General features: G+C 32.9%; 2 protein-coding genes, 1 non-coding gene and 1 pseudogene across 3 annotated transcripts; 3 read left to right on the top strand and 1 right to left on the bottom strand.

Annotated features, from left to right (window-relative positions):
• The first annotated feature begins 3,236 nt into the window (after positions 1–3,236).
• Positions 3,237–3,320, top strand: TRNAL-CAA (transfer RNA leucine (anticodon CAA)). The gene has a single exon. It is a non-coding gene; the product is annotated as a tRNA-Leu (tRNA).
• Positions 3,321–4,922: 1,602 nt separating this feature from the next.
• On the top strand, positions 4,923–6,236 carry LOC7497231 (hevamine-A). Its single transcript, XM_002301347.3, has one exon. The coding sequence runs from the start codon at positions 5,233–5,235 to the stop codon at positions 6,130–6,132; it is 900 nt and encodes a 299-aa protein (XP_002301383.3). The 5' UTR covers positions 4,923–5,232; the 3' UTR covers positions 6,133–6,236.
• A 969-nt stretch (positions 6,237–7,205) lies between these two features.
• LOC112326461 (hevamine-A-like) lies at positions 7,206–13,876 on the top strand (annotated as a pseudogene).
• Positions 13,877–14,825: 949 nt separating this feature from the next.
• Positions 14,826–16,669, bottom strand: LOC7457369 (delta(8)-fatty-acid desaturase 2). The gene has a single exon (XM_002302577.4). The coding sequence runs from the start codon at positions 16,436–16,438 to the stop codon at positions 15,095–15,097; it is 1,344 nt and encodes a 447-aa protein (XP_002302613.1). The 5' UTR covers positions 16,439–16,669; the 3' UTR covers positions 14,826–15,094.
• Positions 16,670–18,708: the final 2,039 nt, after the last annotated feature.

Raw genomic sequence — 18,708 nt, forward strand, 5'->3', positions numbered from 1 at the left:
GCTTTTTTTTTTAGCTAAAATTTGAAAGTCACATATATATATATATATATATATATATATATATATATAACTCAGGGTGTCCGGATCAGTTTACGCACACCACAACTAATTTCCGAACTCACTGAACATCCTGCAAGTACAGTGAACATGTAATATACTGCGGAGATGATAAACATGCACTGAAAGAATCAAACTCAGTGCAAAAAAAAAGAAACAAGTGCCTTCCCTACTAGGGCACTACCTCGCGTGCTTGAAAGTCATATATATTTTTTTTTTTTGATTTACGTGGGTGTCCGGGCCAGCTTGCGTGCACCACGACTAATCCCACGGCCCACTGAACACCCTGCAAACCCAGTGGGTGGGGTATAAAATTGTTTGATTTTTTTACCATATAATGGGTGAAAGATTTTAACAACCTATGGGTTATAAAATAAAATAATATATATGTCATAGCATCTAATATTTTTTTCAGCTGCAGTTTTGATTTTGAAATTTAAATGCGTAGATTAACTACGAAAGGTCGGAAAAATTATTAATGTAATTGATTTTATTCTTAAAACTAGTTCTTAACGGATGGATCTTCTAAAAAAATATCGTGGAACTCTGAGTAATCCTTCAAGGAGCTTTCCAACGGACAAAAACTCGCTCTCAAGATAATTTTTTAAAAAATTAGGATTAATTATTTTTTATTCGGTTTAATTTTTATTAAAAAAAATTGGGACAAGGTTGATTTAAAACATGAGTTATTATTATTTGAAAAGAATTATTAAATACATAGTTGATAAGATTTTAAGGTGTCCAGAACAATGATAGACTAATATACATACTAAAAAAAAATGATAGTTTATCGTATGATGAAAGGAAAGTAACAAATCAAAAATTTGATACTAAAATGATATTATATTTATTACTATAGTTATAATAAAAAAAAATAATGATATTGAAAATGGATATGCGCACTCTATTTTCTACATTCCATGTGTACAAGCATGAGTTTGTTTTTGCAGGTACATAATCTTTTGGAATACGGGTGTTCAGTATATCATGGCATATCAATGAATCTCCTACACGGTTTGCTTCTCGCCGTGATCCTTTATGTTCAGGATCACTTGAATAAGATAATGAAGGGGGGAGTAAAGGCGGTAACGAGTGCTATGGGCCGGCTAGTTGGGGCCTTATCCCTCGACTTGTGGAGATCATATCGTCATGAGAAAAATGCCTTTTTAGAAGATTTACTCCTTTGGCATGGTAGTGTCATGACAGCATTCTTGCTTGCTTTCCTATACATCGTTTTGTCCTGTCCTTTTTAGGAAGTGAAGTTGCTTGTGCACAGGTTGCACAAGTGGAACAGGTCGTACCACTGATGGTGTCGTGTGTAGCGGGATGGATCTGAGTTGCTCCTGGGTGGCCATGATAACCTCAGTAAGTGTTCTTATTTGTTGAGTAAATTGATGAAGATCAACATAGACGGATAAGGACGGTAGGACATCAGTCACTCTTCCTCGTGAGGTTTCCATGTTATCATCCATGAAGATACTTTCCTTAACAGGTGTGGTTGGTTTTTTTAAAGGTACAACATAGACTTAGAGTAAATTTATTGAGTAAATTGATGAAGATCAATATAGATTTGGAGGTGCAGTTGAATCCTTTCTGAGCACAAATCACACCTCGCAAAAACAAAAATTACATATTTTTTATATAGATTTTATAAAATAAAACCATCACATCTCTCAATCAAAAATCCCGTTGCAACCAACCCTGCTCGAATCATGTGCAAAGATATTTGATGGTGAGTTGTAAAATAGATTGGATCGTATGGCAGCGTTTGGGCCGAGACCCAGACGGCGAGCCGAACTTTTTTTTTCTTTATCTGCTATCCAATGATAGCCACCTTGAGGAAAGTCCGTTGCTACTCTCGGAAGTGGCCAGGCTAAGTTAGAGCATATCTGTCATTCTTGTGAAAGCTAAGAGGACTCTGGATCATGGATAGAAAAAGGTTGGAGAGGAATTTTTCTCCAAAAAGAAGCTTAGATTGGAGTAAACTGTTAACATGTAATAGGATTAAAAGAAAAATGGACGCATCACGACATCCAGATGCTGATATCTTCATACGGGTTATTTTCTCATCTTACATTCTATAAGAAACGATGTATCCTGCAAAGTGTAAGAAATCAGTTGAAGAAGTAGCTGAAAATCACCTCGACAAGTGTGCACATATCATTATTCCTGCCATGATAATATATAGTGGTAGAATTCTACAGAATCATATGCTCCGCCAAAGATTTGACCTTTAAGTCCTTATTCTTCAGATGGACCACGCACTGCAGCAGAGCCTAAATTCTCCTTGCTCTCATCTTCGTTACTTTCACTCGTTCCATCTTTATCATCACTTGTACTTTTGAGTGCAACCCACTACTCTGGATTGCTTTCCTAGATTCCCCAGCGGTTGCAATGGCACCCTTGGCAGCATCTATTTCAGCTGCAGCCATTGCTTGGTGCTCTTCTTCCTCACCACAGCTCGAACTCTCTCAAGAAACTTGTCATCCTCCTCTGGGAGAAAATGTCCTGCATACAACCAACCATAATAAAAGGTACAAATAAATAGATACTATGACATTACAAGAGTATAGAGAGAGATGGATTCATTGCTGTATAAGGAATTGTCTATATCTATATATAGAGAGAGAGATATCGAGAGTTATCAAGCAAGAAACTAATTGCGGAAAAAAATTGTTTTAACCCAACTATCATTGCTACTTGCTTACAATTTCACAACTTGATACAAAGAGAGGATTGACGAGTTAAACATTTCATGGAAAAGAAAAAAAATACGAAAACAAACAGTTATCTTTACTCCTTCAATTCAAGCAAGCACTGTGATCACGAGTGCCACAGAGGTATTGTATCAAGCAAGCGATTCAGAATCAATTGTTTGGCCACTGGGTCACATACAAACATAACAGTTATCTTCAATGTTTTAGCAAGAACAAGAACATGTGAATTATGTATTTTTGGTAGGCAAATAAAATTGAAAGAGAACAAGTAATCTGTACGTGCCTCTTTCAAATTCCACAAATCTGAGGTCACTCCCGAGTCGCAAATTGTGAAATGAATTCCACATTGCTCGTTAAATACGAAAACAAAATCATGCAATTGAATTACAATCCTTTGGAGAAGAAAAGGATAAAGCAATAAAAACATATATATAATATAAAATTGTACTTGGTAACAGCAAGGTCAGGATGGCCGAGTGGTCTAAGGCGCCAGACTCAAGTTCTGGTCCTCGTGAGAGGGCGTGGGTTCAAATCCCACTTCTGACAATCTTTTCGAACATTTTGATATTTCTACACTTTTGTTGGGCTGCGCTTTCATTGCTGGGACAATGATTTTCTCCATAGCCCAAGTTTCGACATTAACAAGGTTTCTAGCATTATTTCTAATTTACCGGGGTCAGAATGGAAATGAGGGCACCTTAACGCATACTTATACCACCAGAAACTAAGAGTATTTTGGAGAGGGTTTGAAAATTATATTTTTAAATTGTTTTGATGTGTTGATATTAAAAATAATTTTTAAAAATAAAAAAATATTATTTTAATATATTTCTAGACAAAAAAAACATTTTATAAAACAACTATTATAACATTTTCAAATATATCTTCAATCCTAGCATTCCTGACAGCTTTTGAAAATGATTAGATCCTTCAATGATAAACCTCTTGATACAAACACAAAGATATAAATAAAAATTTTATCAACACCATTTTAATTTTAATTAGGTATACTATTTATCTATGTCCACGAACTAGGGAAAAAAAACTCAAAAACTCTAGGAAAATTGAACCTGAACTCTAAAATGAGTGAACAAAACAAAGCAGAAAAAACTGGAAAGAAGTTAGATTAGGAACTGTTTAGTGTGTACAACATCTCCTCTTTAACCTCTTTTTATATTGACTTTTAGAACAAAAAATAATGCAAAATTAATTTTTATCTTTTTATCTTAACTACTCTCCATAGAAAAAATAAAAAACTGGTGATTTCTTATCTTAAAAACTAGAGATTTGTTTTTAAAAAATAAATTGTCCAAGAAATAAAAGGTTAGTATTCATATTGTTCATTTATAGGAGCTGGTAAAAAATAATTTTTTATGGATCAAGAATTAATTTTTAAGAAACTCAAATTCAAGTTCAAAATAAACAGAAAAAAAAAAAAAAACTCAAAGCTAAGGCTTGGACCCATGCCTCAACTAAGTCAATCGCACGTGGATTAATTTATGACTTTTTAACTTTTCATTTCATTGTATAACTATTAGAAAATCATATATTTTTTCAATATAAGATAAATAATTTTAAATTTTATAAAAACATGTTAATCAAGAATTTTTTAAAATTAATTTTTTATTGACCCACAATTTATTTCAATTACAGTAATAGTTTATTTTAAAGAATTTTTGTTAGAAAAATAATTTCCTAAATCATGATTTTTAAAATAAATTTCTAACAATCTATGCCAGCAGTTCTGCGAAGATTGGTCAGTTTGGCAGAGTCAGCCGTGTGTGTGTGTGTGTGTGTGTGTGTGTGTGTGTGTGACTGAGAGAGAGAGAGAGAGAGAGAGAGAGAGAGAGAGAGTTAATCTCAACTAGTTGTGTTTCGACAATTTTTGTCCCATAGACTATTGTTGAAGAAGTTATCTTCGGACTCCGGCATCATTTGAGGTCTTCCTCTTAACATGTTCTACTCTTTTTGTTTCGGAAAGTTTATAGGTGACGTTGTACTTGGAGAATTTCAACTTTCAATGAACATATCAATTATAAATGATGATTGTGGAATGAGTTTGTGAAGAGATCTGATACGAACAGGAGCACAGAACCACTCATGATGAACAAGATGTGATATGCTGTTCACTACAGTTTAAAAATTCATTTCAGAAGAGATTAACAATGTAAGACAAATTAGAGGCAGACAAATTAGAGGCAGTGGGCTAAAGGTTAACACACATGCCAACTTTTGGAATGGATGATTTCTATTTAACTTCAAAAATTTAGTCTGCGTGATATTAAGAGGTAAGGAATTGGGAAGAAGTAACTGTTAAGGCAAGGCATCATTAGAATACAACCTGTTGTTGTTAGAGTAATCACATCCCTATACTATAAAAGCCATGCTCCTCAAACACAATGCAGTGCAGTTAGTTTATCCCTCATTAGTACTTGAAAGTGACTAGTGAATCTAGCTTATGATGGCATTACATTCAGCAATCAAGTTTTCAGTTTTTGCCTTGGTATTGCTAATACTGGCAACAGATTCTGATGCTGGAGGAATAGCAATTTACTGGGGTCAGAATGGAAATGAGGGCACCCTGGCAGAGACTTGCGCAACCGGAAATTATGAATATGTAAATCTAGCTTTCCTGTCAACTTTCGGAAATGGTCAGACTCCCATGATTAATCTTGCTGGCCATTGTGATCCATACAGCAATGGTTGTACCAGCTTAAGTTCTGAAATAAAATCATGTCAAGCAAAAGGTGTCAAGGTCATGCTTTCTATTGGAGGAGCTGCTGGTAGCTACTACCTTGCCTCCTCAGAGGATGCGAGGCAAGTCGCAGTTTATCTGTGGAACAATTTCTTGGGGGGCAACACTTCATCCCGGCCCCTGGGGCCTGCTGTTTTAGATGGAGTTGACTTTGACATTGAAGGAGGAACAAACCTCTACTGGGATGATCTTGCAAGGTACCTGTCGGCATATAGCAAGAAAGGTAAAAGGGTGCACCTAACAGCAGCTCCGCAGTGCCCATTCCCTGATGCTTGGGTGGGAAATGCCCTCAAAACCGGTCTTTTCGATTATGTTTGGGTCCAATTCTACAACAACCCTCCCTGTCAATATGCTTCTGGTGAGGTCACCAATCTTGAGGACGCATGGAAACAATGGACTTCAGCCATTCCAGCCAGCAAGATTTTCTTGGGCTTGCCTGCATCTCCCGAGGCAGCAGGCAGTGGCTTCATTCCTGTCCCTGATCTCACATCAAACGTGCTTCCATCCATAAAGGACTCTTCCAGGTATGGAGGCGTGATGCTGTGGTCCAAGTACTACGATGATCAAAGTGGATACAGTTCTTCGATTAAAAATGATGTCTGATCTCAAATTTCTGTCAATTCTGCGTGGCCGTTTTGTGTGATGGGTATAAGTTGTATTTCCATATATGCTGATCTATCTTCTACATATGTATCTAGTTTCTTTGACGCGTCTCTCTTCATGGTTTCATAATTCTTAACAATTCCTTTGATAACGTTCAAACTGAAGCAGAATATAGGTCCAAGGCCAATCTAATCAAAATCAACATTTCATCTGATATACAAGAAGGCATTATGCTCTGGATCCAAATATTGATACCATTGCAGAAAAAACTGAAATTGTAAACGAAGATCAAGATCACAAAAAAGGACGACCCTTGTCGCTCAAATTAGATATCTGACAATACTATTTCTCTATGTTACTGATTTTTCTTTTAACTTCTCGAGTTTTCCTTATTTGTTCACTTAACCTTCCGGTTATTAACTGATTTATCACAAAATGCTCAAATTAAATATTGATACCGATGTGGGAGGAACAAGCTTCAATCCCAATTCCTTAAGGAGCTGACAAACATCTTTTGAAAAATAAGAACCCACTAGTTATTTTTATTTGTCGGCAGATGTGAAAATAAGCCTCTGAAGTTTGCTGGTTTATCCATCACATATTCTGTTAAAGACCAAAGTATTGGACTATTGGTAGCCAATGAAATTCATTAAAGTTGATTCAGCTACCAAACTCATTCGTACAAATGGGGCCTGGCTAGTCATTATTTTATGGCCACAATGTGCAAAAAGAGAAGAAGATAAATATATACGACCACAAAACAGCAGACAACGCATAAGGATAGTTCATCGGCCATTACGATTGATATTTGAACATGAGAAAACCTGTTGTCTTCAAATAAGCTACATGCCTCCATCCAGCTCCGTTCAACAGCGTACTGGAAGCAACAAAGTGACTGCTAAGCCACGCACTCTTCCACAATAGAACAAGTTTGTGGCCATCGTGTTGGATTCGGTTACCACTATAAACGATAAGCTTTTGAGAACAGTTTAAGCACCAACACGCAAATCTTGAAAAAGTGCTGTAGTGAATAGTGATCAGTGACTCATCAAACACTTGCATATCTTGAGTGGATGGCATCAAGGTCAGCAATCTCATTAACATTCCTCTTATCGTTTAATTCTGACAATACTGGTTGGCTCAGAAGCTGGTGGATAGCAATCTAATGGGGTCAGAAAGGAAACGAGGGCACCTTGGCGGAGATTGTGCCACAGGAAACTACGACTAGGTGAACCTATCTTTCCTGTTGACTTTTAAAAATGGTCAGACTCCCATGATTAACCTTGCTAGCCATTGCGATCCATACAACAATGAATGCACAAAATTAAGCTCCAACATAAAATCATGTCAAGCAAAAGGCATCAAGGTAGTGCTTTTCATAGGAGGATGTTAAATAGTAATATAAAATTATTATTGGGTATCATCTAAAAATTTAAATATTTAAATTAAAATAATTTTTTAATATGATATCAGAACATTATTGATAAGTGGCTACGAGTAATATAAAATTATGAGGTGTATACAAGTTTCAAATTAAAACTATCTTACCTCAAAAGAGAAAGCAAAGCAAGTAGCAGCTTACCTTTAGAACAACTTCTTAGGGGGACGCTCTTTAAAGATGTTTGGCGTTGCGGCTGCTGGTGAGGTTATGTTAAAATATGATTTTATAGTATTTGGTTAGATATAAACCATACTTTTTATATATATGGGTTCCACCAGAAACTGAGGTTGAACCTCAGTTTCTGAAAAGCAATTTTCATTTGCTTTTGAAAGCATTCTCTCTCACCTTCACCAATAAAAATCAAGAAGAAAAAAACTATTAGAAAAAAAATATCAAAACAACCCGTAGATCTAAAAATCCTGCCTACCATTGCTAACCATTTATGAGATCTATCATTATCATCTCATTCCCAAATTTTTCCAGCCTTGTTATTCCTTTCCGTTCTTTTCTATCATCTTGATATTCTTCTAACTTGCCTCCTTCTATTTCTTTGAGTTTAGATTATCAGATTCATTTAACAAAAGGTAATTTTCAGTGATTATATAAGCTCATTCATCAAAGAATAAGCTCTGTATTGTTTTTTTTCTATAAATTGAAATCTTATATCTTTGCACCGTCTTCTTCATTCGTTTTTAAGTTAGATCAAATTCAACATAGATTTTCATATGATGTTTCTAACAATGCTTTAATTTTTTGGTTCGCAGAAATAAATAGAAGATTCGTGTTTGGAAAACTCAAACGAGAGAAGAGTAAAGATGTCGGGAAACCTATTCTTGTAAAAAACACCAACCGTGAGTTTCTTTCTTATCTCCATATGAAAATTTATTTTAATTAACTATAAATTTTAATTTGTGTGATGCTTCATTTATTTATTTTGATTGTGATTAATTGTCAGTGTTGTTAATTAACTACAAACTATTGCACTCGTATGCATCATGTTCTTGAAAGTAGGTGATTTTTCTTAATAAATATTTTTATATGTTGCAATTATTCATCTTTTATGGAGTTTTGTATGTTTGATTAATTTATTAACATGGGTTTTTTCTGCTTTAAAATGGGTTTCCTTTTATTTCGGCTAATAGTTGGATTTAACTGCTGCTTTTTTATTTTCTTTTTGTATATAGCTGCAAGGAAGTGTAATATTTTGTTTTGTAAGGATTGAATTAGGATGTTGTATGATTGATGAAGTTTTGAGGTTTTTTTTTCACATAAAGAAGTAAAAAATCATTTTTTTATAACAAACAAAGTCTTGAATTGCAGATTGAGTTTGATTTGTAGAAAACAATATTTGCTATAATTGGGTAAAGTAGTTACGGTTGAAACAAAGGAAGGAAAGTTGCATTAATCATTTAAGCATTTCTATTCAATAAAGAAAGCCTGATACCCCCATTCTCTTTGAACAAAATCATTTGATCTGTACTGTATGACTTTGATGCTAGCTCTGTTATATGTCCCTTATGCTTTTAGTTTGATATTAAAGGAAACAAGGCATTGTGAAAGGCATCTAATGCTTAAATAGAACTAAAATTCACTTTTAAAAAATTAACAGGAACAATTAATTCTCCAATAATAAACCCAACAAGTTAGTTTCAAAACTTGAAATTCAATTACTAGAAAGCCAGGGAAAGAACAGAGAAAGGACACTATTGATTTGAGTGTCCTTGCATTTCGAGAATGAGTAGTTGTGGTGAAGTGTCTTGTTATGCAAAAGCCAATTGTCCTAATATATATTTTTACAGTAAGCAAGCATGTGTCATGCCTATAGTCATCTTTATAATTACTCCTCATAGCCTATTGTTTTTTTGTTTTGTTTTGTCTTATAAATTATTAAAACTATATTGTATCAACACCTCATGCTTTCAGTTTTCCTCAAAGAAGGGTTATTAAAGTGTGCTTTGTCAAATACTCAATAAACTAAAGTGTTCTATAACATGCATTTTATACTTTTCATTTTTTCTTATTATTTATAATAAGTATTTTGTGTTTTGTGTTAATGTTGATTTTTGCATATATAAACATGATATCATTACTTGTTTTCTTTGTTAAATGTTTTAAAAGATACAATAAAAGGTCTTGAATCTATGGATAAGATTGCTTGGACAAAAAAAATGTTGCATATATTTTATGACTTGTGCATTAAGGTCATTGACATGGGAATAAGACTTAATACTTATTTCGATAAAACGAGATGAAAATTTCTTATAACATCATTCAAAGAATAAACTGGTCATGCATTCACTAAAACACAACTAAAAATTAAATGGGATGGATGCAAAAAGGATTAGAGGATAAGGAAAAAGTTGATTTCTAAAATTGGTATGAGCTAGAGTAGTAAATTAGAAACAATTTCAGCTAGCGATAAGTGGTGAAAAGCAAAAATTCAGGTTAGTTCCTCGTGATCCTAACAATTTCATTTGTTGTTGTCATATTTCATAATTATTTTTAATACATGATGTTGCATTAATTATTTTTATTTCTTTTATGTAGGAAATTAGAGGAGCCAAAAAAATTTAGACATATTGGTATTAACGTCTGGAATTGGCGTTCAACTGTTGTCAAGGTAGGATCAACTAGTTGAGAGTGTGTCGACTAGGAGTGATTCCACTTCTTTGCATGTGGATCAATAAGGTTGTAGTATTCCTGAAGTGATGACTGAGCTCCACTTAATTCCTGGAGTTTTAATTGATGATGATTCTTATGACTTCGTTACAAAGTATATGAGTTTAAGAAGGAAAAGAGAAATGTGGTTTAGCATGGGTGGTCTTGAAAAGAAGTTGAAATGTTTGAAGTGCACGAAGTAAACATGCTTAGTTGATATGGTATGATTTTCTTTTCTAAAGCGTTAATTTATTAACTATGTTAAAGTGCTAGCTAAATTTAATGTGTTATGTTATTTGACATGCTTGATAATTTATTTATACACGTTTATATTTTCAAAATAATTAGCTGACAGTTGTGAAAATAATATTTTCTATTTGCAGAAGTTGGTTTCATTCATTGTATAATTCAACATTTAAAGTCATGAGATGTGGGCATATCCATTTTGATTGTTTTTAATTGTTTTGTATCTTTATTTAAATGTTATTGTAGTTATGGACTTTTTAAGTGAGTTATTGGATTGTTGGGTTGCCTGTATTTGTTTTTATTTGGATTGTAATTTAAGAGATTAGTTATTGTTCCAAAACAAATTTTTCTTTTACGGATGTTGTGTTATTGCATTGTTTACCTGGATTTTGTTTAATTTTACGTAAACATGTAATATTTTAGTGAGTATAACTATTTACCGTAAATATGTAATACTTTTATTTTTATGAATGTTTGTTTCAATAACTCAATATGTATTTTTGTTGTGAATATTAGTGGAAATAAATATTTTAAAGTGCAACGTTTTATATGGGAAATTTTTAAAGTATTCATGTTATGGTATGTGACGTTAATATAATATCATACTTTAAAAAATAGAGAAGGTAGCCTTGTATAATAGTAGCTTTATTACCCAAATAAATTGTATGAAAGAAAAAAATGTACAAAAGTGAAACATGACCAAAGGCTGCAAATGAATGTCTATTTAACAAAAGTTGCCATTGAAAATGATGTATGTGATAGTTTTAGAGTTCAAATTTTGGCAAGTAACTAGTCATACAAGCAAAAATTCCAAAAATATAGGGACAAAGAATCTTGAATAATAGAGACAAGATAATAATTTGCTAGAAACCATGTGAAAGTAACAAGATGTTTGATATAAAAGTACATCCATATTTAAATTTTCCAGCTCATACATGTTAGAATTTGTGCAGATAATTATATTAAAAACAAAATATGTACAAATGATATGTAGATAAGCTTATTTTAGCAATGTCGACAAACAAATTCAAATTCTTTATACAAGGCATCATTTACTTTTTTATATATAATGGGGGATGCTTCTATCATGTATTCCAATAAAATATCTATCTTCAGAACAAACATCTCAACTGTATTTGTTATAAGCAAGTGAAATACCTTTGTGGTCTTGACAGGTTTGTGATAAAGTTATTCTTCCCAAGTTTTTTATTGTTTTTTTTTTACTGAATGATATTTAATTGGATTTATGGTATTTTATTAACAACTTGTCAATTTTTTTATTTACATGTAATTAAAGATATGGATGATCCATGGTTTAATGTCATATTTAACAAAGATTTTGATGATGATTATGATAATGTAATGAACTACATTGTAGACCACATTAATTATCCTAATTGTGAAGGTAATGGTGCCTCAGTTGCTATTGCTGGAGATGACGATGATGTAAACGACAACGACGACGATGATGTTGACAGTAATGATGATGGTAATGATGGTGACGATGAAAGTGATGATGATGGTGAATTTTTTTTTAAGGGGACAATTTGATATGAATAAATTAATTATATGCATGACTAGAGCTGTAAACATGTATTATATTAATTATATGCATAAAGAACCATGTATGGTTTTATACAATACAGGGATGCGTTGATTGAATGAAGTTTTAAGAGGTCATTGAAAACAATGTGTTAACATGTTTAGGATGGACATAACCACTCTGTTCAGTCTGTGTAATGATTTAGAAACACATTATAACTTAAAACCTTCAAGAAGAATGAGCGTTATTGAAAAGGTGATAATGTTTCTATATATAATAGTAGTAGGGGCGTCAAATAGGGAAATGCAGGAGAGATTTCAATATTTAGATGAAACTGTTAGTAGATGTATAAAAAAAGTCATTAAATCATTAATTTGTTTGTTGTAGAAGTCATAAAACAAGTAGATCGATAATTTACCAACACCCCAAGAGAAATTGCAATGAATCCAAGATATATGTCATATTTCAAGGTAAGACCTAATTTTTTTTATGTTGTTTAAATGAATATCAATTATTTTATTAATTTTTCTAATTACTTTAATTCTTTTTTCCTATAAAATTATGTTGGTGCAATTGATGGTACACATATTCATGCATGTATATCATCTGATAATCAAATTTCATTTATTAGAAGAAAAGGTGTACCGACACAAAACGTCATGAATGCAAGTAGTTTTGACATGCAGTCATGTTTGTGTGGCCAGGATGGGAAGGCAGTGCACACGATACACGTATTTTTCTTAAGGCTATTGACAGTAGTAGTATAAATTTTCAAAACCATTGGAAGGTTGTGATTTGATATAAATTAAAGAGCTGGTAATTGAAGTTAGATAATATTCTTTTATAGTTATTGAAAAAAATTAGCATGTTGTTTTTTTTGCAGGCAAATACTATTTGGTTGATGATGGATATCCCAATGAGTATGAGTATTTAGATCCCTATAAAAACGAGAGGTATCACTTACAAGATTTTAGGCTTCATGGACAACCAAATGGTCAGGAAGAAGTGTTTAATCATGCACACTCATCACTACGTGATGTGATAGAGTGTTTTTTTGGAGTATGGAAGCAGAGGTGGAGAATTTTGCAAAATATGTTTGTTTATCTATATAAAACGCAAGTTGAGATTGTAGTTGCATCAATGACACTACATAACTATATTAGAAGGAGATCGCAAGATGATGTGGTTTTTTTTAATATGATTGCAATCCCAATTTTATTCCGAAGGATTTTTTTACCAGATATTGTAGTTCGCTCAGATAGTCAAAGATCGCAGAGGCATTCACGTATGGATTTTGTATGCGATGAAATTGCAAATAGTTTGATGGGATAATAAAAAAAACATAATGTACGAAAATTATTCATTTCGTTATGTAATCATAATTATAAATCTACAATATTTTGCAATCATATATATATATATATATATATATATGTCCTTCTAGGTAATTTCACAATCAAACCTCAATATAAAAGGTATATTAACCAAATATATAAAATTATTTTTTGTTCAACCTCAATTTCATTTCAATCACAATTTTAATCAAACATTTAAATTTATTAAACAAACTTCAACTAAAAATAATTTTTATTAAACTATTTTTTTTAAATTATAACCATAAAAATAAAATCAATACAAAATACACTCGAAGATCTCGCCCACTTGGCCCTACCGTTCTTGATGGGATTGACTCTGACATCGAAGGAGGAACAAACCTACCATGGGATGATCTTGTAAGGTTCCTTTCAGCATACAGCATGCAAGGTAAGAAGGTGTACTCAACTGCAGCTCCTCGATGTCCATACCCTGCTTCGTCCCATGTTCCGCACTCCGCTTTTGCTTTCTTTTCACTGTGACACGGTGATAATGTGATAAGCCTCAACCAAACATCGGAACATCGTAAATGCCAAAGAAGGAACGCTATGGTGTTTGTGTAACGTGATGATTTGACAAAGATTTGGATGTGAATTTGGTGGGGAAAAAAAATTCTTTGTGCGGAAACTTCTTGGAGCCAACCTCATCTTCTGTGTGGTCATTAGTAATCTAGCATTGAAATGAAGTCATCTCAAGTTTGAAACCATTGTCAAAGTTCACCAATCATTCTGTACTGTAAAGCCAGATTCAAAACAGTATAATTTATTGAGACAAGACACTGTCATATGCCTGTTGAGTTTTCTTCAGGCGGAATATGTAAAAACAAAGAAATCAAATCAAATTAAATATACAGGAGCTGAGAATTTGTGACCACCATATTTTGGTTTTGACAGAATCTGGAGAAGCATTGCACAAGATGCAAGTAAATAATATCAGATTGAAAGGAAATTATGTCTCTTCTATATCCCTCTCTTGTTCTGCTATGTTAAATTATGAACCTAGCCGATCTGCCTCTCAAAATTAATCTGGATGAATGATTTGCACGTTCCTCTGGAAAAAATTTGGAATAGTTACTTGTAAATTCTTTTGAAGCAGAAGCTCTCATTTTCATTTCAGAGAAATTCTATGAGTAATTTAACAGTCATTTTTTTTCGGAGACAAGATTGCAGTAGTATAAATAGACCTAGGGGCACGTTTAATTTAATTTAATTTTTGCATTAAGCAGTTGAATTTTTTAAAAAAATATTGAATCTCAACAATATATATATCGTTTGCATCAGTTTGAACGAGTTAAGCTTGTAAAATATTCATCAAATTGAGACTTTCTATTTTGTTATATTCTTTCACTTCATCATAGAATCATGGCAAAGAAAGAAGAGAAGAGAAAGCATTTCCTTCCAATTAAAGAATATGTAAAATTTATACAGCAGCTAAACAAGAAAAATAATTCCCATTGCAATGACTTTTATAATAAGCGTGATCAAATACGCCGATACCAAATACAACCTCTGTTAATGGAGGTCAAAATTCAGGAGAAAAAAAGAAAAGAAAATTCCAAATTAAACGACGAAGCAAAACAAGTAAGACCAGAGAAATCAAAATTAAATAAGAAAATAAAATGATTACTGATGATAAGCCTTCAAGAAAGGTAGACTTTCATCATTATTGAATCTTGACAAGCCTTCAAGAAAGGTAGACTTTCATCCATGAGTATTAACAGCTTCCCACAACAAATTTTTAGGGACGGGGTTGGACAGATCCCTAGCCTGCTGGGCAACGTTCCTGAGTCTCCTGATTGTCCACACATTGGCTTCCCAGAAGGACAAACTCCTGTAAGACAAATTGTGCTTCTTGCATAGATCCTGTACCAACGGTGAAACCCTTCTCAATTGGCATCTTGGCATCCTTGGAAACAAGTGATGCTCAAGCTGAAACTGCAAACCACCGTAAAACCAATCCATCCAAGATGAGCACGAAATATCCAAAGTCCCTCCTGTCTGTTTCTCAAACCAATCATTCCCTTTTGGAGGTCCAGTGTAAACATCGGCCGCAAAATGATTCAAACAAAATTGAACGTGTTGAATTGCGGTAACAGCAAAGCTTGCAAGCACAAACATCACCCTCTCAGGCCAATTAGGGAGACAAGACACAAGTAGAGGGAACCAAGTCCAAAAGATGAGGATTCCCAAGATGTTCAAAGCTCTATCTGGGAATTTTCTCTTTGAAAACAATAGCAAGAATGTTTGTAAATACAAATTGACCCTGGCAACACACATTACTGGATAAAAAGTCCAATGTTGGTAACTCACAAAAAACCTTGCCACAGGATCAAAATCCAAGTACCTTCCATAAAAGCAAGACTTTATCGAATTAAAAAAAGTCGAATTTACCGCAAAGACTGGTATGTGTTGAAGATCAGGATCGTAATCAAGACTGTTGCAGGCAAGATGGTGTGCATTGTGGGTCCATTTCCACCAAGCAATGCTAATGCCTGTGAGGGAATTCCCAGCAACAAATTGAGCAAATTTGTTATAACCACGACTCTTCATTACTTGGTAATGCCCCGAATCATGACCAATATAGGCACTTTGAATCCAAAGAAAACCCAACACCAAAGCAGATCCTAAATGAGCCCAAACACTCTGGCAACACAAAACACCATAAAGAACAACGCAAAACATCAATGCAATAGATGCGAGGGCATACATGGTAATATGTCCTTTCTTTTCAAACAAACCCAGTTTCGCAAACTCTGAAGCAAGCCTCCTGTAATCCTTGGACGTCTCTGACACCTTGAAATCTTTGAGATAATACCCCGTAAAGAACTTGTCAAGATATTGCCATGCTGTTCCAGGATGGTAGGCAATAAATGCATCAGTAACATCTTGGCCTGCCAGATTCAGGAGAGCAACATCTCCGCCTGGATGCTCATAAGCCCAATCAGAGACATTATAAACCTTTCCCTGGATAGAGATCCACAAGTCTCCTTCCTTGTTGTGTTGCTTAAGCTCTTCGCCTGTAATGTACTTTTTGTCGCCCTCCATTGAACTCAGGAAACAAGAAGCTTAAAGGGAGTTTGATATGGATGCCTAAAAAGATACCAAAACAAATCGAAGAATGCCTGTTTCCGTTTAGGGAAACAATCCCATTAACAGGGATTTCGATCTGTATTTGATCTCTCTCTCACTCTCTCTCAGTTTTAGCTCTTTTTTGGGCTGCCTCTCTCTTCTTTACTTCTTAGCTTTCTGGCCTCCAGGGGTGGTTTTATTTTTAGTTTCTGCGCAAAAAAAGGAGAGGTTTAGATTTTTTTTCTTTTCTTTTCTTACAACGAAACTAGCGGTGAAACGGTAACTTTAATTAGCTCAGCAGGTAAAAATCTGTTAAACACAAATAATCAATTATCTAGCAACCGTTAGTTTTGAAGAATTCGGGTTTGGTAATCGCAATCGACGGCTGAGAGAATGTTACGTGGACGCCCTTACAGGGTAGATTTAATTGTTTTCTTTTTAATTATTATCTCAACGATATTTTGGGGAGCGGTGACTACGTCAATCGTGGGTTATGGGAGGGGCAGAGACAGTGAGTGATACAAGCGCCGTTAGGTGAAGGCCAGTCACAAGGATGTTCTTTTTCTTGTAGCCAAAAAATAATAATATTAAATGCGCTATAATAATCTAATATAATCAAATTGGTAAACCGAGCCTGGACAATTAAATAATATTATTCATTTTCAAATCTGTTTTTATAATTTCCGAGATTTTGAAGGGTCTAATGACAAAGAATCTTTTAAATTTGCTAGTTGTCATGTATATATAAATAATTGGATTTTTGAGATAGTATTTAGTTATGACTAGTCTTTCTTATCTGTTTGTTTTTGTGTTTTAAAAATATTTTAAAAAAAATTAAAAATTTTTATTTTTTATTTACTTCAAATTAATATATTTTTAGTGCTTTCAAATCATTTTGATATGCTAATGTTAAAAATAATTTTTAAAAAATAAAAAAATATTATTGGCATGTATTTTGACACGAAAAGTTATTTGAAAAGCAACCGCAACCACACTGCAAACTAGGCTTTAAGAAATCCCAGAATAGTTCTTTGTGAAAAAATAATAATAATTCTATCCCATGATTTTAACCCTTTGTTTGTTGAAGGGGGGTGTTTGGTTTAAAAATTATATAAAAAAATTACTTTAAATTATTTTTATGTATTTTTAAACTATTTTGATATAATTATGTCAAAAATAAATTTTAAAAAATAAAAAATATATATTATTTTAAAATATTTCTATATAAAAAATATTTTAAAAAACAACTAGAATCATAAATTTTGAGGTTTTGTAAATTAGAGGTAGTTTCACTTGTACAGTGAATAATGATTTTCCATCTCATCATAATATAATTTTCTTATTAAGAAAAAACACTCATCATAATTAAGAAATCCTAGAGTAGTTCTTTGTGAAAAAATAATAATAATTCTATCCCATGATTTTAACCCTTTGTTTGTTGAAGGGGGTGTTGGGTTTAAAAATTATATACAAAAAATTACTTTAAATTATTTTTATGTATTTTTAAACTATTTTGATATAATTATATCAAAAATAAATTTTAAAAAATAAAAAATATATATTATTTTAAAATATTTCTATATAAAAAAAATTCAAAAAACAACATCTATAGTTATCATGGGAGCATAAATTTTGAGGTTTTGTAAAATTAGAGGGAGTTTCACTTGTATAGTGAATAGTGGTTTTTCATCTCATTGTAATATAATTTTAAATATTTTTTTAATTTTATCCATATTATTGATAAATATTCACTAAATCTTTAAAGATTTAATATCCGATAATCCAATTTGCTATATAAATCAAATAAAAGAAGATAATCATTGATGACATTCGTGTCATCATGATGTTTATAAGGTTGATCGTGATTAAATGGCTAATGTAAGAGAATTTAAAATATAAATCGAGAAGGCTCAAAAATGTTTTATCATATTGTAATATCCTTTTATATGTTTCTTCCAAAAAAATCCAAGGAGGGATGTCCTTTGAAAAGCGATATGAGCTAGTCTCGCCAGCTACAAACCACCAGTATTATCTTCCCATTGAAGCCGAGCCAAATACTAAATTAAGATATTTATTTGACTATTTCACCTAGTTGAGTCCTCAAACTAAGATCTTTTTATATGTTTCTTCCAAAAATATCCAAGGAGGGTTGCCCTTTGAAATCGATATAGGCCAGATATGAAGCACCCTTGTGTTCCAGTTGAAGCCTGTTTAGGGCTGTGTAGTTTCGGTTTAAATTTGAATAA

The sequence above is a fragment of the Populus trichocarpa genome, chromosome 2, assembly GCF_000002775.5.
Source record: "Populus trichocarpa isolate Nisqually-1 chromosome 2, P.trichocarpa_v4.1, whole genome shotgun sequence".
NCBI lineage: Eukaryota > Viridiplantae > Streptophyta > Magnoliopsida > Malpighiales > Salicaceae > Populus > Populus trichocarpa.